The 24,557-nt window shown below is 48.0% G+C and overlaps 1 protein-coding gene across 1 annotated transcript in view; it reads left to right on the plus strand.

Moving 5' to 3' along the window:
• Positions 1-9,453: 9,453 nt before the first annotated feature.
• The window catches only part of lrp8 (low density lipoprotein receptor-related protein 8, apolipoprotein e receptor), a gene marked incomplete at its 3' end in the record, with an annotated part of 194,081 nt that continues 178,977 nt past the window's right edge, over positions 9,454-24,557 (plus strand). The window contains 2 exon segments of the mRNA XM_084436357.1: positions 9,454-9,568; positions 10,482-10,601. Of these exon segments, the coding sequence (XP_084292483.1) occupies positions 9,502-9,568; positions 10,482-10,601 (187 nt within the window). The 5' untranslated portion in view covers positions 9,454-9,501.

Here is a 24,557-nt window from a genome sequence, read left to right on the forward strand (position 1 = left end):
ACAACTGCGCAAGTACAAAAGTCACCGGAAATGGTCAAATGACTACAAATTTGCCAAGATGGCGCGGTTCAATAGGGCTTCATTGTTGATAGCGGTCAGTGAATGGAGTGGCTGTATCCAGTTCTATTAATACATCCATGGCTGGCACACATGCAAATACTTCCTGTCCAAATAAATACATACAAATCCAGTAGCAGCAGCCAGGACACATGTTTCCATTCTCATGCATACTTAAATTATAATGTGCTATGCTAGCTAGCCGGTCCTGTTGACATGTCTTTTAAAAACCTTTATGTGCTGCTACTCACAGAATCAGCTGTGCCCCCCTCTGAAGTAGACACCCACTCCCAGCCCCCAGAAGATGCTTTAGATGTAGCCCTTTTCAGTCCTGTTGTCGCATGCTAGCTCATGCCAGACAACAGTCCTTTGCTGCTCCATTCACTTCGCCGTCAAAATAAATCGGTGTCGGCTAGTTAAGAGAGGTGCTCATATTTACAAGTGTCAGATAAACATGAAACTTCACTTACCTAAGCAAAAGGGTCTATTTAAATAAATGCTGGGTTTTGAAGCCTCGGCGCTACCATTAAATAACTTATTTAGACGCGTTCTGTCCGAGTGAATTTATTTTTCCGAAGCTTCAAAGAGACTGCCACGAGCACAGAAGAAGACTACCTCGGAAAAATAAATTCACTCGAGGGCATTTTATTGTGTTGTCCATTTTATTAAGAAATTATTCACTGTGATTTTCTATTTGTTGCACACCAATGCTTGAGATTTTCTTGAAATTGCTAAATTATAAATAATTGTCTTGTTAGACTATAGGTAAAACAATGTATGATGCAAATCAGAAAGAGATGTGAATAAAGACACCTGATAATACACAATGCATAATTTATTTATATAATTATACCCAGTGTCTATGGAGAGGTTAATTGGAAAAAGTAAATAAATACAAAATGATACATAATTTTAAAAAAGGGGTCGAAAAAAGTGGTGACGAAAAGTCGGAGGGGTAGGGGCCCACACCAATATTCTTTAAGGGGACCCAGAATTCCTAGCAACGGCCCTGGGCATAGGGCACGTCTATTTTATTGCCCCTCACTTTCACCTCCCACTGTCCTCTCCCCCTCTCTCCATCTCTCTCTACCCAATCTCCCTATCTCTCCATCTCCCTCTCTCCATCTCTGTCTACCCCATCTCCCTCTATCTCCTTCTCTCCATCTCTCTCTCTCAGTGGCGGAGCTAATGGTTCATTTCAGGGGGGATGGGACCTTGTAGTGAGCCCCTATATGACTGTACTGAGTCTAATTTATGTGGCAAATGCAGACAAATAATGTGTGCTATTTCAATTCAACAAAATTGACAGTGCCATGGATTTATCGGTAAAGAGTGAACAACTGATATTAAAGTCCAGGTTAACCCAGTTCAATTTTTTGTTATGAGCTTCACACACCACAGGAAAACATGTCATTAACCACCCAGCCAAATCTGAGTGATTAAAAATGTCGCTAAGTATATAAAATAAGGCTTCAAAATCGGTTAAAAATCAGCAGCATTCTCTGGTCTGAGACCGTGGGGGCGTGTCTGCTGAAGGCACCGAAGCCACACCCAATTGCGTGGGGAGGGGGTGTGGAGGGAAGAACCTGTCAAATAGTACCGTTCTCTGGTCTGCATAGTCACACTGGCATGCCGTCTCTTTTGTGGTAGGAAGGCACAGCTTTGTGAAAACAGGAGAGAGGAGTTGAAATTACACTTGTCTAATGAATCAAACGCACAGATGCTTCCTCCTAACCTACCTCCTGACAAACACAGGTAAAACTGTAGCTACTCTATACCAACGCGCCAGTGTTACTGCCCTTAGATGCAAAATACAAAAACAGGCAACGAGGAATGTATGAGTCTGTCCCTATTTTCTCCCTGCCACCTCCGGACCCATTCCTATCCCTCCCAGGCGATCCTGTCGTCCCTTGGGATCAATGGAAAAAGTTGTTTAAAATGTACCTTTTAGTCACTGGCTTGAACAGCGCTGATAGCGCGAAGAAGCGTACTACCGGAGTTGATAATCGGGACAGACTCATCCACTCTCGTTGGCAATGTTATGTGTGAGAATAATTCTCACACATAACATTGCCAACGAGAGTGGATGAGTCTGTCCCGACGAGCACTCGGCTTCAACTTTCCCGCAACATATCCAACAGAACTGGAATGTTCAGCCAGTAGCCGCCGAGCACCGCTTCACTGGGAGAGGGTACGTCTTTCTCCAGCTGCAGCTGGTCTACCTAACCATCCCCCTCGCTCCCGCCTCCCGGTCTCCCGCTGGACAAATATACTGTAACCATTACCGGTGAACCCATACGCACATCAGGTGCCACAAATATGGCAGGCAGTTTCTGTATAGTTAACGCTTATAGTCATAATATATCATCCGTAACGTTATTTGGTGGGTGGTCGCCTGGTCGGTGCTGCTAGCTGTTAGCTAGACTAAGGTTATATACACACTCCCATCTGAAACAAGCTACATAGCTAATGTTAGCTATAATTCCTCCTAAGATTACATAATTCATCATAGCTGACATTACCACATACATGTCAAGACATATTTTGTATATTAACGTAGCAGTGTATTTTCCTATTGCTTACGTTACCTAGCTAACGTTATAACGTTAATTAGCTATAAGCACACAAGGCAGCGGTGTCGGCACCAAAGGTTGATGCGACAGGAGGAGAATGGAGGCCGTGGAGGGAGATGGTTGGCTCCGCCGAATTCACCAGGACCAGTCGTGAGTCCGTGAAACCCAAAAGCCTCATATTATAATTGCAGAAGCTTTCGGGAGTGAAATGTTTGCTGCAGAGGCGGGCGCTAGCGGTGACAGACTCTGTAACACCATGGCTCTTCAGAAATGCTAACCATTTGCTTCTCATTTCAGCTTTACTCGGGAGTGAAAGAAGCAGACCTTATCATCCCATTCCTGCTGGCATCCAGGAAGGATGCATTTTCGTTTAGTTTTATGCATAGGCATTGCTAACTAAGAAAAACTAGCTAATTCTAGACTGTTGGATAAAACTAGCTAATTCTAGACTCAAGATTGAGCAGGAGAACCGAAGATTCAAATCCGTTCTAGCTTTATATAGTGTTAGGGCGGGGATATGCTAAGAACACCGCTCTACGTCATCCGGTACCGTTTTAAGCCCGCCCAGAAAATCCAGAAATCAAAACTGGTCAAAAACACAAAACTGGTCTAACTTCACAATTCAGTACTACACATGGTTCATCCCATTTTTACATGTTATCAGCAATGCATCACTAACACATAGAATGTGTTTTCAAGCAAATCTCGGATTTTGGTTAACTGGGACTTTAAACAAAACAACTGCTGATATACTCTAGCCTACTTCAGCACCATGGATTTACCGGTAAAGAGCAAACTGCTGATAGCCTACTAAACGAAACAACTGCTGATATACAGTAGCCTACTTAAGCATCATGGTCAGCGCCAGGGACTTTACCAATTTAACATGTGATAGTTGGATTCTCATACACAGCCATAGCCTAGTACACAATCAAGACACATAATCAAGCCACACACAAACTACAAGTGCTAGCAATGTGTGACTGACTACAGCCTACCAACACAAATTAAGGAGACACGGCAGTCGACAGATTTTGATACAGATTTAAAAATTCATGAATATGAAACAACTCAACTTACCAATGATGTCCAGAGTAACTTCTGAGCTTCTAGCAATTCTGATTCCAGCAATCCATTGACCATTTTTTAAAAGGAGGCTAGGTGTTTTAAATCTCGGCGCGACAGTAAAATCTCTCCTCAGAGTGACGGGGGGCCCCTGCTAAGGTGGTACTAAGACGGGCGGAATCGACAATACAAACAGGTGAACAGGGCCCTGCGGTTGTGGCACTTGGCCGTCAAGAACCCCCTTGTCAATGGTGAGCCCCAGTGACTAGTGGGCCCGGCGCGCCGCCCCCCCCCTGCCCCCACCCTGGCTCCGCTGTTGCTCTCTCTCCATCTCCCTCTCTCTACATCTCCCTCTCTCTCCATCTCTCTCTCCATCTCCCTCTCTCTACATCTCCCTCTCTCTACATCTCTCTCTCCATCTCCCTCTCTCTACATCTCGCTCTCTACACATCTCCCTCTCTCTCCATCTCTCTCTACATCTCCCTCTCTCTCCATCTCTCTCTCCATCTCCCTCTCTCTCCATCTCCCTCTCTCCATCTCCCTCTCTCTACATCTCCCTCTCTCTACATCTCCCTCTCTCTCCATCTCTCTCTCCATCTCTCTCTCTCTCCATCTCCCTCTCTCTCCATCTCTCTCTCCATCTCCCTCTCTCTACATCTCGCTCTCTACACATCTCCCTCTCTCTCCATCTCTCTCTACATCTCCCTCTCTCTCCATCTCTCTCTCCATCTCCCTCTCTCTCCATCTCCCTCTCTACATCTCCCTCTCTCTACATCTCCCTCTCTCTACATCTCCCTCTCTCTCCATCTCTCTCTCCATCTCCCTCTCTCTACATCTCCCTCTCTCTCCATCTCTCTCTCTCTCCATCTCTCTCTCCATCTCCCTCTCTACATCTCTCTCTCCATCTCTCTCTCCATCTCCCTCTCTCTACATCTCCCTCTCTCTCCGTCTCTCTCTACATCTCCCTCTCTCCATCTCTCTCTCCATCTCACTCTCTCCATCTCTCTCTACATCTCCCTCTCTCCATCTCTATCTCCATCTCCCTCTCTACATCTCCCTCTCTCTCCATCTCTCTCTCCATCTCCCTCTCTACATCTCCCTCTCTCTCCATCTCTCTCTACATCTCCCTCTCTCTCCATCTCTCTGTCCATCTCCCTCTCTCTCCATCTCCCTCTCTCCATCTCCCTCTCTCCATCTCTCTCTCCATCTCCCTCTCTCTACATCTCCCTCTCTCTCCATCTCTCTCTCCATCTCCCTCTCTCCGTCTCTCTCCATCTCCCTCTCTCTCCATCTCTCTCTCCATCTCCCTCTCTACATCTCCCTCTCTCTCCATCTCTCTCTACATCTCCCTCTCTCTCCATCTCTCTGTCCATCTCCCTCTCTCTCCATCTCCCTCTCTCCTTCTCTCTTTCCATCTCCCTCTCTCTCCATCTCTCTCTCCATCTCCCTCTCTGTACATCTCCCTCTCTCCATCTCTCTACCCCATCTCCCTCTCTCTCCATCTCTATCTCTCCATCACCCCCTCTCTCTCCATCTCTCTCTTCATCTCCCTCTCTCTCCATCTCTCTCTACTCCATCTCCCTCTCTCTTTCCATCTCTCTCTACTCAATCTCCCTCTCCATCTCCCTCTCTCTCCATCTCTCTCTACCCCATCTCTTTCTCTCCATCTCTCTCTCTCCATCACCCCCTCTCTCTCCATCTCTCTCTTCATCTCCCTCTCTCTCCATCTCTCTCTACCCCATCTCCCTCTCTCTTTCCATCTCTCTCTACTCAATCTCCCTCTCCATCTCCCTTTCTCTCCATCTCTCTCTTCTCCATCTCCCTCTCTCTCATCTCTATCTACTCCATCTCCCTCTCTCTACTCTGTCTCCCTCTCTCTCCATCTCTCTCTCCATCTCCCTCTCTCTTTCCATCTCTTTCTACTCCATCTCCCTCTCTCTACTCTGTCTCCCTCTCTCTTCATCTCCCTCTCTCTCCATCTCTCTCTCTACACCATCTCCCTCTCTCTTTCTATCTCTCTCTAATCCATCTCCCTCTCTCTACTCCGTCTCCCTCTCTCTCTCAACCTCTCTCTCCATCTCCCTCTCTCTCCATCTCTCTCTAGCCCATCTCCCTCTTTCTCCATCTCCCTCTTTCTCCATCTCTCTCTCCACCTCTCTCTACCCCATCTCCCCCTCTCTCCATCTCTCTCTCCATCTCCCTCTCTCTCCATCTCTCTCTCCATCTCCCTCTCTCCATCTCCCTCTCTCCATCTCTCTTTACCCCATATCCCTCTTTCTCCATCTCTCTCTCCCTCTCTCTCCATCTCCCTCTCACCACCTCTCTCTAGTACCCCATCTCCCTCTTTCTCCATCTCTCTCCACCCCATCTCCCTCTCTCTCCATCTCCCTCTCACCACCTCTCTCTACCCCATCTCCCTCTCTCTCCATCTCCCTCTCACCACCTCTCTCTACCCCATCTCCCTCTCTCCATCTCTCTCTACCCCATCTCCCTCTTTCTCCATCTCTCTCTACCCCATCTCCCTCTCTCTCCCTCTCTCCATTTCCCTCTCTCCATCTCCCTCTTTCTCCATCTCCCTCTCTCCATCTCTCTCTACCCCATCTCCCTCTCTCTCCATCTCCCTCTCTCTCCATCTCTCTCTACCCCATCTCCCTCTCTCTCCATCTCCCTCTCTCTCCATCTCTTTCTACCCCATCTCCCTCTCTCTCTATCTCCCTCTCACCACCTCTCTCTACCCCATCTCCCTCTCTCCATCTCTCTCTACCCCATCTCCCTCCCTCCCTCTCTCCATCTTCCTCTCTCCATCTCCCTCTTTCTCCATCTCCCTCTCTCCATCTCTCTCTACCACATCTCCGACTCCATGGCTCTCCAGTATTTCAGTCCACCAGGGACAGTCAATCTTATTAAGCAATGCCACTTGCTCCTTAAACAAATGTATAGATTGGGCCAAGCGGGACCTGTCTGCGGAATACTGATGTCAGAAGAGGAGAGGAGGAGAAGGAGGAGGAGGAGGAGGAGAGGAGGAGGCACCCTACAGGAGCATCTACCAAGCAGACAGTGCAATGCATTCTGTATTTGATTTGATACACAGAAAGCTTGAGTGTGAAATTGGCTCAGATGCTTGAGAGATAGGGAGCGGAATATAAACACCCAAACGTGGGGGTTTTCTTTTTTATACAAAAACTCCATCGCTTACATACAGAATTGTTGGCAAATCTGTCACGATGAATGATAGCCTGGATACTATTGTGCGCGCTAAAGTTTTTCTGATTTTTTTTGTGCTGAGCGAACAGATTTAGTAACACAATCTCTATCAGGACTGCTTGTGTTGGGCGCTAAAGCTGGGGATTATCCATAGAATCAATACATGCCTGTTAGAGGTGCCCTTTGTACCACCCAACAGAGGGCACTGCAGGGGCAGAATTCTAATTTCTTCGCTGGTGCAGTTTTGAGGCAGTATGATCCCAAATTGATTGAATTGAAAGACTGAACCAGATTATCGAGCGAGCATGAGAATCTTGCTGTGGAAAACTGTCATACAACGGTGTTGGAATGAAGGCACCACAAAATACCTGGATGTAAAAGGAGTAAAAGCATGGCTGCTATATTCCAGAACATCCATGCATAAGCTGTTATACTCTTATGTGTAAATCAAGTATACAACTGTCATAATGGATACAAAGGATTTACTTCCATGTCTCCATCAATCTCCTCTTGTACCGGATGTGTGTTTCAGGCCTCTTGCAGACAGACCTCAGCCTCTGATCGGCCCCCAAGCCTGTGATGAAAAGACATCACTGACGGGGACAGGACATGTTTGCAGCGTGTCAACAGGACGCACCCCGACAGCATCATGTTCGCTGAGACAAATGCATGCTGGCATCTCTGCGACATCACGAAAAGAGTCATACACTCTAGTAGGCGTTTCACATGTTTGCTGTGGGGTTATTGCTCCTCAGAACGCCGTTCACTCCTGTCCAAAGCAACAAAAACAACAACAACAACAGCAACTCATGCACCATTGGGAGAAGACATCTCACAAACTGAATTAGGCCAGCATCACACTTCATCACTGTGTACATTTTTATTTTTAAATTGGGGGGGGGGGGGGGGGGGGGGGGGGGAGGGTTGTTTATGAGTTATGCCAGGGTGGTTTTTATTCTCTCTATCCCTCTCTCCTTCTCTCTCTCTCTATCTCTCTCTCCCTCTCTCTCTCCCTCTCTCTCTCTCTCTCTCTATCCCTCTCTCCTTCTCTCTCTCTCTCTCTCTCCTTCTCTCTCTCATTCTTTCTCTCTCTCTCTCTCTCTCTCTCTCAGAATGGCAGTGAATCTGCTGACCACTAGTAGCTTGCTGTCTTTTACCCTGACCATATGTATTCAGTCAGACAGAAGTCACTCAGGGCAGAGAGAGGGAGTGGGGGGGGGGGGGTACCATCCAGGTCCTGCAGGTCTCTGAGTGTGTCAGTCTCAGTCTTCTGGCTGGGCGGGGGTTACCATCCAGGTCCTGCAGGTCTCTGAGTGTGTCAGTCTCAGTCTTCTGGCTGGGCGGGGGTTACCATCCAGGTCCTGCAGGTCTCTGAGTGTGTCAGTCTCAGTCTTCTGGCTGGGCGGGGGTTACCATCCAGGTCCTGCAGGTCTCTGAGTGTGTCAGTCTGGGGAGGGGGTCCCGGTCTGCAGGTCTCAGTCCCTTGGCTGGGCTGAATGCACCACAGGGATGAAGCAGCATGAGGGGAAAAAACTGGATCAGCACAGACAGGGATCAAATGCGATTTCAGAGTCTGGAAGATTTCTTAAATGCAGAATCGACCTCAAAGGAACAACACAAGCCATAGGAGCTGAGGCAAATGCGAGTTGGAGGTTGATTCTGCTAAATAAATAAATGGACAAACAAATAAATAAATAAATACGGTGTGCCCTTGGTCTGCATGAATCCATCTCAATGGAAGTGATCCACACACAATTGGCATTTTTAATTTCAGAATTCTAAACACTTTCCCTCTGACCGCTCTCCATGGCTACTTTTTGTTTTCATTGGTTTAAAAAAAGAACCTTTAAAAACAATGACCTTGTCAGAAACTACTTTTGTACAAGTAGGCTAGGTCAGATTTATTTGTGTATTAATTTGAAACCTTGCCCTTCTGCCCGAATTCATGCCAAGCCCCGAGCTGATACTGTATGGGAACTACAATCCACATGGTCTGATACACAATGTTTGAATAATAATGTGTTTATGAATCATTTATGAACTATGGTTTGGTTAAAATAAACAATATTAATTCATGAACGGATCTATCTGCAGGCTGCTCTTGTTTTGTTCAGCAGCTTCTGTAGCCTACCTCCCTTGAATGTGCATTTCTAGAAAACATTACTAGTTGATTAACCAATTAGGCTTACTATAAGTCTCTCTTGAAACTGAAAAATGTAATCACTTTATTGGTTTGTAGATCAAACGTTATGCATCATGCTGCTACAGCGCGGTACTAAAACTCGGTCCATTCTTTCCTTTAGGCACATATTCCATCCTCAAATTAGCCTACTTCTACTCCAGTACTTTAAAGATGCTAGGTCACTTCGCCATCTGTATGGACTGATATGAGTTACATTTTTTTTTTCAGTTTCACTACATTACCGCAGGCACAATCCCGCCCATAAACGTCACTAATTCAAATCGCTCCTGTGGCACGGAGCGGAGAATCGAGAGAGGTGGCAGGCGCAGCATAGAGGCTTCGCATAGCGGGAAGGAAGCGCTTGTCTGCGATCGTTTAGTATCTTTGCATGAACACAACTGCAAATACCATCTTTTAAAGATGTGGACAGAAGTCGGAAAGCTTATGCTTTTACATTTGCTACTGCTGGAGCTTCATTCCACAAAAGGTAGGACAGCCTATTTTTCAATACAACGCGCCAATGAGGGAAGCAAGCGACGTAATTGTAGAGGGAGATTCATTGCTTATCAATAGTCTAGGCTATAATACAATTATTGCTGGGGGATACATGCTTTCTACATACTGTGCAAGAAAACATGTCCCCCAGAAATAATTACTATAGACTATTGATAAGGTTGAGCACGTGTCCATAAACATAAGCCTAACAAATACGCCGAGGGTAGCCAACATGTGCATGAAGGTAACATAGATCTGTTTGATTACGTGGAGCCCGTGTTCGTTGGTGATTTGTGTGGTTATTGTGATCAGGCTACATGGAGATTCCTATTGTTTCCCCACTGGTATTGTTTCCCCACTCATTCAGTCAACATTTGGCCCCTAACCTCCACTAAGCTGAATAGCAGGTGTCAACATAGAAGCCTATTAATATGTTATGTTAATAAAATATATGAAAAACATAACATGTGATTTGAAAACTTAGATAAATAACCCAATTGCATTGTTTTCCTATTTGAAATTAGTTTAAAATACTTTAAATTCGCCTACAAATTGTTTGTATTTATTTATGTAGCCTATTTGTTTTTTTTAAGTAAAAGGAGGTTCTCATCACCAGACTGGTGTCACTGCTTTTGCTAACCCCTGCTAACATGCTGTTGAATTTGCAATGCAACCAAACAATAACCTATTTAATCATTTTTCCATATAATCACCAATTATATGGCCTATCCGCTATTGTTGCAATTTAAGGTAACCTTCGTGTAGGCTACGCTACTGTAACATGCGCTTGTTTCTCTAATCAAACTGCATGTCTGGGTGTTGTGACATCCGTCTGACGCGGCTTTTGTGCTGCCCACGAGCTAAGGACATTATTGATTTTAGTGTTTATGGTTGTTTAATCGTAGGGACTGATACGGATTGTGAAACCGGCCAGTTTCAATGCAAGAACGGAAGGTGCATACCTACTCTCTGGAGATGTGACGAGGACGACGACTGCTCTGATAACAGCGATGAGGAGAACTGTCGTAAGTAGCCTAGCCCATTAGCCTACTGTAGCCTTCCTATCCAAGTGACACTTGTGTGTGATTCTGTGCTGGTGGCATTGCTGTGAACAGACAGAATAGGCTATATAGCCTGTGCAGTTAGTGCGCGGCTTTCAAGTTAACTCTTGATGTTATGAAATGGTATATGTATATGATTGTCTATACAATTGCTATTTATTTTAATTGTAGCAGAATGAAAATAGATGACAGATATATTACAATTAGACCGTTTCACATGATTCAGTTTAATTGTTGTATAATAGATTTTGACATTAATTGAGGAAAAAATACGAGGAGCCCAGGCTGCAACAAGCACTTATGAATTTTCCATGGTGCTAATTATGAATTTGCCATGGTGCTAATTATGAATTTGCCATGGTGCTTATTGGTTGAAAGGTACGGCTGGCGGTTGATTAAAGTCATGCACTGGAGCTCCATCGTGTACTATGCAGGCTGCTTGCAAACCCCGGGAGGGTTTGTGACGATATCTTTGGACTTCTGCATACCTGTGACATTTAGACTACAAGCTTGTCTTAATTGATTGGCACAAATTTGGGTTATTGAACATTTAGTTTTAGTACCCAATGAAAAGAGATTAGTTTTTAATGAGCTGGCCTCTGTGTCAACAGATCTATAAATGTAGCCCTTTGTCTTGATTATGGTGATCTTGTTAGTTGGCCAGTCCCCTTTCATTGATGCTCAGTTGGATAATATGTTCACTCAAGCCTCTAAGGTCAGTGGTGGTGTTTCTCTCACAAGAATCTACAGTTATAGACTTGGTGAACGAGTGTTAGTCTTATAGATCTCTCCCTCCACAGGCCTCTTTACCTAAAAAGGAAAACAAAATAGTTGCATTGGCCTATCTTTCCACCTCTCTCTCTCTCTCCCTCCCTCCCTCCCTTCCTCCCTCCCTCCCTCCCTCCCTTCCTCTCTCTCCCTCCCTCCCTCCCTCCCTCCCTCCCTCCCTCCCTCCCTTCCTCTCTCTCCCCCTCCCTCCCTTCCTCTCTCTCCCCCCTCTCTCTCTCTCTCCCTCCCTCTCTCTCTCTCTCTCCCTCCCTCTCTCTCTCCTCTCTCTCTCCCTCCCTCCCTCCCTCCCTTCCTCTCTCTCCCCCTCTCTATCTCCCTCTCTCCCTCCCTCTCCCTCTCTCTCTCTCTCTCTCTCTCGTCTCCACTACTATGCTACTGTCCTCCCCAGAATCATGGCAGGGTGGTATTTTGTGGATCTGTGCATGGGCCTTTAAACACATGGGGGGGTTGTGGGCACCCTGGAGAGAGTGCCAAGGAGGCTGTGCCCACTCGTCTTATTCCAACAAAGGGCATCAGCTGACAGGTTGGAGGAGATAAATCCAATTGCATCCCACCCAAGTGCAATACAGAACGGGTCAGGAGCTCATTTGGGCCAGCGGCCATCAGACTCTACAACAGTGCCTGTGTGTTCCGAGTGTTGTGTGTGTGTGTGTGTGTGTGTGTGTGTGTGTGTGTGTGTGTGTGTGTGTGTGTGTGTGTGTGTGTGTGTGTGTATGTATGTATGTACTGTATGTACATTTTTGTATAATTATATATACATACACAGACTATGTATGTATGTATGTACATACTGTATATCCTATATTTATGCATACTGTATGTATATATTTCTAGTTAGTTAACGTAGTTTTTTATGTATATACTTTACTGTATATATATTCTTTATTCCGCCGTACTTTTCCACTTCTGAAACGTAAAGTTTCTATCTATCGGTCTATCTGGTTGCCAGAGCGATTCCCGCTGGCGTCATGCCAACCTCTCGGGCAGATGCCAGTGCTGCTACAGGGCCTCACAGCCAAGCGAAACAGAGGAGGAGAGCAGAGCAGTATGAGAGGAGAGGACAGGAGGAGAGCAGAGCAGTATGAGAGGAGAGGACAGGAGGAGAGCAGAGCAGTATGAGAGGAGAGGACAGGAGGAGAGCAGAGCAGTATGAGAGGACAGGAGGAGAGCAGAGCAGTATGAGAGGAGAGAACAGGATCCGAGAACGAGAGAGGAGGAGAGGATGGAAGAGTAAAGCAGGGGGAGAGAAGAGGAGTGGAGGAGAGGAGTGGGTCGGAAACCAAAATGATGCACCAGACCAGCAATGGAACTTGCCCCACTCCCCCTTTGGGCCCCGTATAGCTGTCTCTATGCTACATCCACCTCCCTACCGCTGGACTCCCCACCTAGCCTAGCCCCCACCTAGCCTAGCCCCAGGCTTGGTCTAAACAGCCCTATCTCAGACTGGCAGACTGCTCCCACGGTTGGGAGTCCCATCACATACACTCTTGGGCCGGGTCCGTTCTCTGTAGAGAGTACCTCCGGAGCCAACCATCTCCAGCGACAGCATTAGAATAAGTCCTGCTGGATCGTGTGTGTGTCTTTTGTGCGTGTCTCTCCTCCGCGTCTCTCCCCCCAGCAACATTCACGCGGGCCTCCGAAGGGGATTCCGCTCCCGTTGCCCTGGGAGACGGTGAGCCTATCGTTATCAGGCGTGTGCGTGTGCGCAGACAAACAAACATGTCTGACACACTGACATGGAGATGCAGCACATCTCCAACACACACACACACACACACACACACACACACACACACACACACACACACACACTACATACTGTATTACGTGCACACGCACACACACACACACACACACACACACACCATGGTTATTTCTAGGGCTGTACCCGATTCTGAATCGAATCAGATTCACCTGCTCAAACCAGAGATTCGACGATTCTTTCCTCGCTTTTCTCCCCATGTCAAGGCTGAGGGGTAGTAGCTCAGTTGGTAGAGCGGGTTGTTCAGTGATCGAAGGGTCGGTGGTTCGAATCCCAGCTCCAACTGTCCACATGTCAGTGTCCTTGAGCAAGACACCTAACCCCAAATTGCTCCCAATGAGCCGGTTATCACCTTGCATGGCAGCTGCCGCCATTGGTGTGTGAATGTGTGTGTGAATGGGTGAATGAGAGGCCATTGTAAAGAGCTTTGAGTGCCGCTAAGGTGGAAAAGCGCTATATAAGTGCAGTCCATTTACCATTTACCGCGGGAGTCGGACTCGGGACAGCAGTCAAACTAACTCAAACTCTCAGGCAGCACAATAAAAGACATCATCTAGCCCACGTTGTCCATCTACTTCAGATGCCCCCATGTTTTTATGCAGTGTTTCCAATAGCCTACACTAGGGTTGGGTGATTTGACGATAGTCCTAACTGCACATTTCAAAGCGTGCGTGAATAGGCTCAGTCTTAAGTCTCCTTTTACTGCACAAATAATAACTACGGTAATAGCCTAGGTCTAAAACTAATGATTGGCCTGTCCTATATGAATCACTATTACAAGGCAGGTGAGTGGTCTTAGCCCGCCAGCACATCTTGACAGTGGAACAAAAAAACGACTCTCTCGACTTCAAGAATCTCAGTCGACCCAAGGGTCTCCGACCGATGATTCGACTTGTCGACTTTCAGGGGGCAACCCTAGTTATTTCAGTGCAATACAAGCCCTTATATAGACATGGACAACTTTGGTAGATGAACCATACTGCAGGTGTAGAGTGCACAGGTGCCCTCGTGGACTTCCCGGTGTGTTGGCAGATGTTGTGTTCTCAGTGTGTCGGGAGTGTGGAGTGAAGTGGAGTGCAGTTGTGTCTCTGTCTCCCAGTCTGTGGCTGAGGAATACAATGAGGCTGAGACAGCCTCTAGCCTCTACACAGCCTCTATTGTAGCCTGAGGCCGGCTCCTCACTGATGAGGCTTCAAAACACATTTCGCTCTGCTGTTGTGTTGGTCCAGGTCCAGCATCACACACACGCACAGACACACAGACAAACAAACAAACAAACATGTACACAGCACGCACACACACACACACACACACTACCTTCACACAGTAATGAGACTGCCTTAGACTTGTCAGGCGCACACACACACACACACACACACACACACACACAGACACACATCCGGGGTTAATGCTAACACGGCAGGTCAGGGCCCAGTGTCTTAATCAATTCCTGTTGCCCTGCTCTAGTCCTGCCGTCCCACTCAGAGAGATTAAAGGAAGCACAGCAGTGAAGGACTGACGTTGTGAACAAAGCAGCAGGGAACAGCTGCCCCGCACACCCACGCTCGGGGTCATGGGGTCACAGCTAACACGGGCTGGCTCTGTAAAACGTGGTGTAAACCTTCATACTGATAAATAACTGGGTGTTGAGGAGCCTGGTGTTGGATGGTGGACCAGGCTCACATGTAAGCACAAGTACACACACACACACACACACACACACGCATGCACGCGCACACTTCAGGCCACACTCGCAAAAAAAGATGTATTGTGCCTGGTAAATAAGGGTGAAATAAAACACGCACGCACGCACACACACACACACACACACACACACACACACCTTATATGCAAATCTGGATTTGGAGTCTAAACTGGGACTGGCAAATGGTGTGTGTGTGCATGTCCTTGCCCGTGTGTGTGTGTGTGTGTGTGTGTGTGTGTGTGTGTGTGTGTGACCGGTAGTGTGGAAGGACCAGCAGGTGCGGTGGAGTCTGCTCCAGAGCGTGCTGTGAGACAGGCTGCATTCTGGGAGCTCCGGCAGCAGGGTACACCTCCGCGCGCAGTGTGACGGCACGACCGCGCCATCTCCCCCCTCCTCTCCTCAACACTGCGCCTGCGTGCACGCCAGTGTGTGTAGCGGCCGCGCTCCTCTGCCGCCTCCTTCCTCGGTCTGCTTTCCCCACGGTCATCCTAGCCATAAGCCTTATTTCCACTGTCGTGCAGAACCGATACCGTGCTCAAACCGTGCCCTCCGGACCCGTGGGAACGGTTACAGTGTCTGTTTCCACCTCTCGGGCTGTTGCGTTCCACGGAATGTTGTTTGCGGAACTAATTTTCACATTTCTACTAAAGAACGGTTCTGCTTCACTCAGTACGGTTAGACAACCGTGCCATGGGAACGGTTCTGCGAACGGTTCTGGGCCCAACCGGTCCCATGGGGAAACACCGTCGAAATGGTTACCCTGCATGCTCAGAACGGTTCGGCACGACAGTGGAAATCAGGCTATAGACCTAGCGTCCCGCAGCATTGCTATACAGTACAGTTAGCACACTGAGATGATATATCCTGTACAGCTGTGTGGTGAGGGGTGGCCTTTCTGAGGAGAGAGATGTTGTGTAAAGGAGCACACGCGGCCCTCCTTGTCCTTCTGTAACGGCTGAAGGTGCCACGGTGTTGAGAAGCGAGTGTTGGGTAATTATAGCTGAGGTCAGTGGCAGCCGGAGGGCCTCCTCTCCTTGGTTCCACTGGGATTTGAGCTGTTGTAGAATAATGCCCTGATATTGACACAGAGGGAGTATAACTCTGAGGGATCTTAGGAGGTAGACTGCAATATACGGTGTGTGTGTGTGTGTGTGTGTGTGTGTGTGTGTGTGTGTGTGTGTGTGTTTGCATGCGCGTGCGGAGATCACACTGTCCATCTGCATAGTTATAATCCAATTAGTGTGCATCTCAACGGGGGAGAGAGACTAAGGCTTGGGAGGCGAGTGAGTGTGTGTGTGTGTGTGTGTGTGTGTGTGTGTGTGTGTGTGTGTGTTTGTATCTATCTGTGTTGTACACGTCAGTATGCACACTGTCTATCTGCCTCAGGACCTGGAAAATCTTTACTCTCTATGCTAAAAAGAAAAACAAAATAGTTGCCTTGGCCTATCTTTCCACCTCTCTCTCTCTCTCTATCTCTATCTCTATCTCTCTCTCTTTCTCTTTCTCTGTCTCTGTCTCTCTCTATCTCTCTATCTCTATCTCTCTCTCTCTCTCTCTTTCTGACTCTGTCGCATTTTCAAAACCGAGGACACATTGATCCTCAACCCAACACTTCCTCTCGTGTCTCATTCTCTAGCTCCTTGCTGTGCTCCATCCGTTCCGTACCTCTCCGCCTCCCCCCTCCTCCCCCCTCCTCCCCCCTCACCCAGGTTGCCCCCCGTGGACGACGTGACCGAGTGGGCCTTTACCCTGACTGCCCCGTTGATTTTCTTTTCCACTGCTGAGCTGCTGATTTATGGGTATATTGGGAATATTTCACCGGCCTTTATGAGCTGTCTGCGTGGTAACGAGAACAGGCCTCGCCATGGGAAGGGCGCCCACCACAGACTGGCAAGAGAGAGAGAGAGAGAGGGAGAGAGAGAGAGAGAGAGAGAGAGAGGGAGAGAGAGGGAGGGAGAGAGAGAGAGAGAGAGAGAGAGAGAGAGAGACGGTTCTACCTGTCTGGATCAAACAGAACTTCCTGTCAACTTCATGTCAGCCCAGACCTGGGTTTTTTGAGCCATCACCATTTAGTAAGGCCGTTACGACAAACCCTTTATCTCCCTCGCTCCTTGCCAAACAGGGATGGATGGATACAGGTGGGACAGCGTTTGTTTGTCGTTTTCCTTTCTTCTTGCTGATTAACGTGTTTACCTTCATGCCCCGAATGTGGGCTCGCTGCCGCTCCCTGATATCGCGCCTAAGCCGCAACGTGGCGTCATTGTTCAAAGTCAAACCCCAGCACAGCAATCCCACATTCCTCCCTCTCTGTGACGGTTCTCATTTGCTCTCCCCTCCTGTGCCTGACAGGCCACTGTAACCTAATCCTCTTGGGCAGATTAGGGAATATCTTAATGTGACTGACTCCACTTTATTTACATTCCTGTAATCCTGTTTTTCTCCAGTCCTCCTCACTCTGTATTCTGATGATGTCGCAGGCGTCGTGAGCGAAGCGATGTTCCACTAAGAACATATCCATGAATAAAACATGGAGTTAATACCTATGTGCTCCGTGCCTGTGGCCTCTGCTGAAGGATGTCAACCTTCCCCAGCTCCCAAGTTTCTTTCTGCAGAAGACAACTCTCTCTCCTTCTCTCTCTCTCTCTCTCTCTCTCTCTCTCTCTCTCATTCTCTCTCTCTCCTGTTCTCTCTCTCTCCTCTCTCTCTGCCCTTCTCTCTTTCTCTCTCTCCTTTTCTCTCCTTCTCTCTCCTTCTCTCTCTCTCTCTCCTTTTCTCTCTCCTGTTCTCTCTCTCTCTCTTTCTTGCTCTCTCTCTCTCTCTCTCTCTCTCTCTCCTTTTCTCTCTTTCCTGTTCTCTCTCTCTCTCTCTCTCCCTCTCCCTGTCTCAGTTGAAGGGACCTGTTGCTGTAGATGGCGATTACACAGTGTTTGCTCTATCTCTCACATGCCCTCCAGGCAAGTTCCTAAGGCCCGAGCGAGTCTTTACCTCCAGGGGATTTGCTCGTCATCTGGGGCGCTGTGAGGCCCTCGGCAGCGCTTGTCTTTGATGCCCCCCCCCCCCCCTACTCCTGCTTTCGGACGGTTATCGGGGAACGCTGAGTGTGGCGAGGACTCGTAGCGCCCGGCTGGGCTGAGAAGAGCTGAGCTGGTGTGCACCCAGGGCTGACGCAACCCCCACCTGCTTATCGTAACGCTCAACGCAGAAGGGGGGGGGGGGGGGAGGAGAAGAAGAACTACTCAGGGAGAAAATGTCATCAAATCGTCTCCAAACTGTTGTCCTCTTTCCTAGGGATGGGGATCATACATTTTTATTGATATTGATACAGTTATCGAGTCTGTTTAATGATCCGGGTCCTTATTGATACCACTTTCGATACTTTTATATGGGAAAAACGAGACGGACGGCAATACATTTTTAACAGAACTGGTTTTGCATTTATTGCTTACGAACACAGTTGGCATTTCGCCTTGTCTTTATCTTTCACTCTTGTGAAATGAAGCCAAGCACTTGACCGTTTTGCATGCTCTGCCATTTTCTCCACAGGCAAACTTGTGAACGAGTGTGCAAGGCATGGATGTATTAATAGAACTGGATACAGCCACTCCATTCATTGACCGCTATCAAAAGTGAAGCCCTATTGAACCGCGCCATCTTGGCAAATTTGTAGTCATTTGACTATTTCCGGTGCCTTTTGTACTTGCGCAGTTGTGCTTTTCAGGGGTTTGTGTGGCCAGTGGTCAGTGTCAGCTGAGCAGACATGTCTCTGATAACCTGTGGCAATCTCATGTGCGTTAGAGGGTCGAGGATGTTAAACCTCCAAACAGTATAATCTGCTCAGACTCTGCGGCTGCTCTGCTGGCGCTGAGGGAAGGGACATTTAGGGCCCGCCCTGACATACTGCTAGAGATCCTGGCTGCTCTGCTGGTACTGAGGGAAGGGACATCTAGGGCCCGCCCTCACATGCTGCTAGAGATCCTGTGTGGCCTGTATCGTATTGAATAAGCAGGATGTCAGGTGTGCTTTGTGTGTGTGCCCGGAGACTCGGGGGTTGAGGACAAAGAAATGGCAGACAAGCTGGCGAAGGAGTCCCTTTTGAGAGATAACGTCGACCTGAATATACCACTTGGAAAGGGGGAATGTTTTAGTGTGATTAAGGGAAAATTAGAATATCAGTGGCAGATGGAGTGGGCAGGAGAGCAGAAGGGTCAGTGGTATTGGTCAGGTCAGAACTCTATCAAATCTAAGAGGTGGAAAGTGAAGTCTGGGTGCAGGGATGATGTTGTCTTAACCAGACTCAGACTGGGGCACTGTGGTCTGGATAGCTCCTTGCCTGTCATTGGGAAGCACCCTGACGGCTTGTGTGGATGTGGTAGTTTGGAGACCGTTCAACATGTACTCCTAACACGTGGTTCCTATAGAAGTGAAAGGCAGCAGCTGTTCAAGGAGTTGGCAGATTTGGGCTTTGTAGTCTTCTCAGTTCAGTCTATTTTTGGGACGGAACACAACAGAACTGAGCTGGTAGGGAGAGTGGTGCTGAGGTACCTCCAGTCCACTGGACTGTATGGGAGAATAGGATGTCGTCGGCGTGTGGGGGGCAGCATTACGCTGTTGCGTACAGCCTGCCGGAAACCTAAAGAAGAAGAAGAAGAAGACAAACGACTACAAATTTGCCAAGATGGCGCGGTTCAATAGGGCTTCACTTTAGATTTTGAATCCTGGGGGCCTGGTGCAAGGCAATTAAAATAACAGCGGTTGGCATGCAAATCAATTGAATTCAAAAACTTTATCAATCATATGTTTGTGCACCACGATCAGACAGGACAAGGTCAAGCCGGTTGTACCGAGAAATATCTGTAGAACACTAGTTTTCAACATTCACTGCCAGAGGTTTTAACCAGAACATAATGTGATGCTTGTTAACAGTGCTCACATGACATTTATCAAGTTAATATGATCTTTACGTCGGCATTCCTACCTACAAGACTAAAAGTGTAGCCGAGTGTGTGCAGACCAATATGTTGCTTGCTGGGAAGCTGTGCATGATCAGGGGTGGGATGGCCACTGGGAGCACCGGGAGTTTTCCTGGTGGTCTGGCGCGCTAACTGGCCTGGGGTGCGTTTCCCAGATTCGCCGAACTTCGCCGCGCTACGACGCTTCTCAAGGTATACCTTGGCGAAGGGACAGTTTTTCCTACAAGTGTTTCCCAGACTATCCCTTAGTGGGCGCCTGAAGATACATCGTAAGGTTCATCCCAAGATACATCATTAGGGGAGCTCTCCCTGGGTGTGGTGCTGAAAAAAGAATGAATGGATGCCGCACACATCGATGGCCAAGTCAAATAAATGACGTGTCAATATAATACGTGCTGTCTTAATTATTTTATTTCAGTCTAATATTACCAAAAAGGAAGCTATGCCTCCGAAAGCTCATCTGCTAATGTATTTCAGAGTCAAGGCGAGACCTCGTGATAGTCCCAATTCATACATTACATTAGATTACATGAAATAAAATATACAAGAAAGAGCATGGATCGGATCGGGACATATAAGCCCCGTCGAGGATGTCTTGAAAGGCCAGGAAAAAATACTTTAATGATGATAGGCAATGATGATAGCAAAATGACCACTGATTTAGTTATCATACAAACAAAGGTATAATGCCCATATAAATTGCCCCTGTGGCAGTAGCATTCCCAAGTTAGAATTTGCGCGGATAAGATGACTAATTTAATCTATCAGACACCGGTGTTGGCACATGTGGCCTATAAAAAACAAGGGTAACTGCACACATTGAGCGACATGGCAGATATGAAGAGGAAGCGTGTGATAGCGTTCACCAAAGAATAACTAGTGATCATGCTGGACGAGGTGGAGCAGCCGAAGGCCGTCCTGTTTGGCGGCTACCAGTAGGGCCTATGCACAACTCCAGTAGGCTACTTCCTGAAATTAGACATGCTTCTCTATTTCCTGTCCTACACTATTGGATGAAATGATTATTCAGGTGTGCCTGACTGCAGCACAATGATCAGGCACACCTGAATAATCATTACATCCAATAGTGTAAGACAGGAAATAAAGAAGCATGTCGAATTTCAGGAAGTAGCTTACTGGAGTTGTGCATATAGCCCATTGAAGAAGGCTGCATGGGCGAGCATTGCAGCGCGGATGGCTGTTTCCACTCCTGGGCCACCCAGGGAGTGGACAGTCGTCCGCAAGAAATGGCAGGACTTCGCCAGTCAGGCCAAAAGCCGGGGGGCGGCAGTGCGCCTTCCCTCACCCCGGAGGAGGAGAAGGCCCTATCGATCATCTGCCTCACAGCCTCCTAAGGCCTTGATTTGGAGTCTGGAGAGGGCCCCTCCAACATCCAGCCCTCAGCTGAATCACCCCAAGCCTCCCAGTCCTCTGGAGAGGAGACCCCAGCATGGTCAGATCGCTCCACCCCGTCGATACGCTCTCCCCCCACCCCCCACACACCCCATGACGTCCCCCCCCGTCCCCCGGTGAGAGGCAGCTGAACACCACGGATGCGAGGTGCGACTGCAGCGAGGAGCTCCTGGAGGTGCAGAGGCTGGGTGTGCAGCGTGAGAGGCTGGACCTGCAGAACAGGCAGCAGGCCCTAGCAGAGGCACAGGTTGTGTGGCCCTCCATATCAGTGCCCATCATTCTGCCAACTCCAGGTAGGCTAAGTGTGTATTTTGTATACTCTGTCTATTTCCACACTGCATGCATTCCATTCAATATCGCTAATTGAATTGTCCTCCCTTGCAGATGATGCAGATGCCTGAGACACACTGCACACACACTCACCACACACACTACATACACTTACCACACACTGCCCACCCACCACAGTACACTGCGCACACACACTACATACTCTCACCACACCACTCATCCTTCCTACGTGTTGCTACCTTGTTGTGGTGGGAAGGCTTGTGTGTCTCCATGACCATGAAGGCTGTACCGGCGGGGGGGTCACCCCCCAGCAGGTTCAACCATGCCGGGCAGGTTCAGGATAGAGGCCAGACGAAAAGCAACAACTGGCCCTCCAGGTTGGGGGTTGGGCATGGGTCTAACAACCCCACCCCGGAAAAAGCCTGTTACAGGACAAAAGTGTGTTTGTTTGAAGAACAAACCTTCCCATGTTTTTTCCCAACCAATATTAAACAAGTTCACTTTATCCTGTATATTTGTCGTTTCTTGCCACATTACAACAGTAGAGTTTTTGAAGAAGGCACACAATATAACAAACAGCATTTGTAAGATACTGTGAATCTGCAAAGTACACTATAAGGACAACAGTATTGGGCCACCTACACATTACTCCTATAGGAACTTTCATGACATGACCATTCTAAATGCATAGGCATCATATGGAGTTGGTCCCCCCTGTGCAGCTATAACAGCCTCCACTGTTCTGGGAAGGCTTTCTACAATATTCTGGAGTGTGTGTGAGGATATTTGGCTATTCATCTAGATGGCCTCATTGGATTAATCAATTCGCCAGGATATCTGTTGGTAGGCTATCTGACATTGTATAAAGACAGCCAGACAAGCCATGTCATCAAATTATCCCTTTACATAATAAAATGTTGTTGTTGTTCACAGAGTGGATTATATTAGGCTACGGATAGTCCCTATATGTTGTTTGGCTCAATAAAATTTTTAAAAACAACATTCCCATGATGTGTTCTGTAGGCTCCATAACATTATTTTCATCATTCAATTTCATTGAAATTTGTGTACACACGCAGGTAGGATAGATAGATACGCAGGTAGGATAGATAGATATGCGCTGTATAGCAACTCTCCTTTTTAAAAGTATAATTTTGCTATAATCGAGCTAAAACTATAAGGGGATGAACGGAGCACATCGCCAAGGGACAGCTTATGATGGGTTCCGACCGCCCTTCAAAACGTATCCCCTTGGCTATGGTATACATTGGCTAAGAAGGCTCTGGGAAACAGCACTTCGGCTCCAGGCAGGGGTTACGATGTATCTTCGGAAGGTACATCGTAAGGGCGATTTACGATGTAGGCTACCTTGGGTGGAGCTGTTTCCCAGAGCCTTCGTAGCCAAGGTATACCTTGGCCTAAGAAGGCTCTGGGAAACGCATTCCTGTTCCGCGGTAAATGGCCTGTTCCCCCCTCCCCCCGTCAACAAATCGCACGAGCACGACAATCAGAATAGCCTTTACCCCCCCCCCCCCGCTCAACAACGTGTTCCATCTCGTCGCAAGATCACTGTTCTGATCAGGCTTAAAAAGTGGCCTGACTGGGGCTACATTTCCCGGCCTGAATTATTTCCCCAGTCCGCCCTGTCCATGATGCTGAAACTGAAATACTTGTATCATTCTGAATGAAAACGCCTGGTTTTTGTGCTCGAGAATTATATATGCCTACTTGTGCGCTTGCATGAACGTGCAGTAGCATAGCCTACACTTTTGATTGTCCCGGTTAAAATGGTCACTCGGCTGTAGGCTCGATAGCATACCCGATAAGCTCCGACCTTATTGATTACCGGGTCTTGAGAAATTTGGAACTGGGTCTTTTTGGACCTGGGTTTTGACCCCCACACCTCCTGATCCATAACGTTTTCTCCTTCGCTTCCTTTTCTCCCCTGTGTGTGTGTGTGTGTGTGTGTGTGTGTGTGTGTTTTGAGTGTGTTTACCCCGTTGGGACCCCCTCTCTCCTGGGAGTCCCTCTGCTCCACTCCCTCTCTTCACTGTGATGTCAGTGTGAAGGCAACATGTGTTTGCAGGCATCCTGATACCCTCTCAATGGGGTCGGCACTGCCCCGCTATTACTGAGAGGCCCGCACACACACACACATGCACACACACACACATGCACACACACGCACACACACACACACATGCACACACACACACTCATAGAAACACACGCAAACAGACGTGTTTTTGTGTGCACACTGTGCAAAATGCAGATATGCTTGCACCTCTTCACCCATTTCAAGTTAGTGCTTTAATGTGTACAGTATGTACAAGTCTATGTGCTTGAGAATATGGTGAGCCTTTCTCATGTAACATATTTTGTTTGTGCGTGCGTGTGTGTGCATGTGTGTGCGTGTGTGTGGGGTCGGCGGGGGGTTGGGGCGGGTGTATGCATGTGCTTGTGTGTGTTTACTGTCTGTGTGTGCGTTATGGCCCATGTGTTTATTCCCTGATGTTGTTGTTTGTAAACGTTGGAGAGACGTCCCCGAGCGGCATTAAGATTTTATGAGCTTCCTGGTGATGCGCTTCAGTGTTCCGCTTGTCCCGGAGACGGTCTTCTGAGGCCCTGGACACGGTCTTCTGAGATCTGGTGACGGTCTTCTGAGGCCCTGGTGACGGTCTTCTGAGGCCCTGGACACGGTCTTCTGAGGCCCTGGTGACGGTCTTCTGAGGCCCTGGTGACGGTCCTGGTGGGGTCCTATACGCCAAGCTGTTTAGAATGTTTTTGACGTTGCACCTGGCTAGTTGCTGTGTCTAATGCAGGGGGAGTATTTGTTTATGTGTTTGAGTACCCAGAGACTTGTGGCCTCAGGTTTGCCCCGGACTACATGGGTTGTGTTTGATGTCCCAGTCGCTCAGCGGCCTGGTCATTATGCCAGTTGGTAGTGCCCCTGGCAGCGCCTACAAACGCTCGCACAACTCCTCTTCCTC

Source organism: Borostomias antarcticus (assembly GCF_949987555.1).
Source record: "Borostomias antarcticus genome assembly, chromosome: 3".
Taxonomy (NCBI): Eukaryota; Metazoa; Chordata; class Actinopteri; order Stomiiformes; family Stomiidae; genus Borostomias; species Borostomias antarcticus.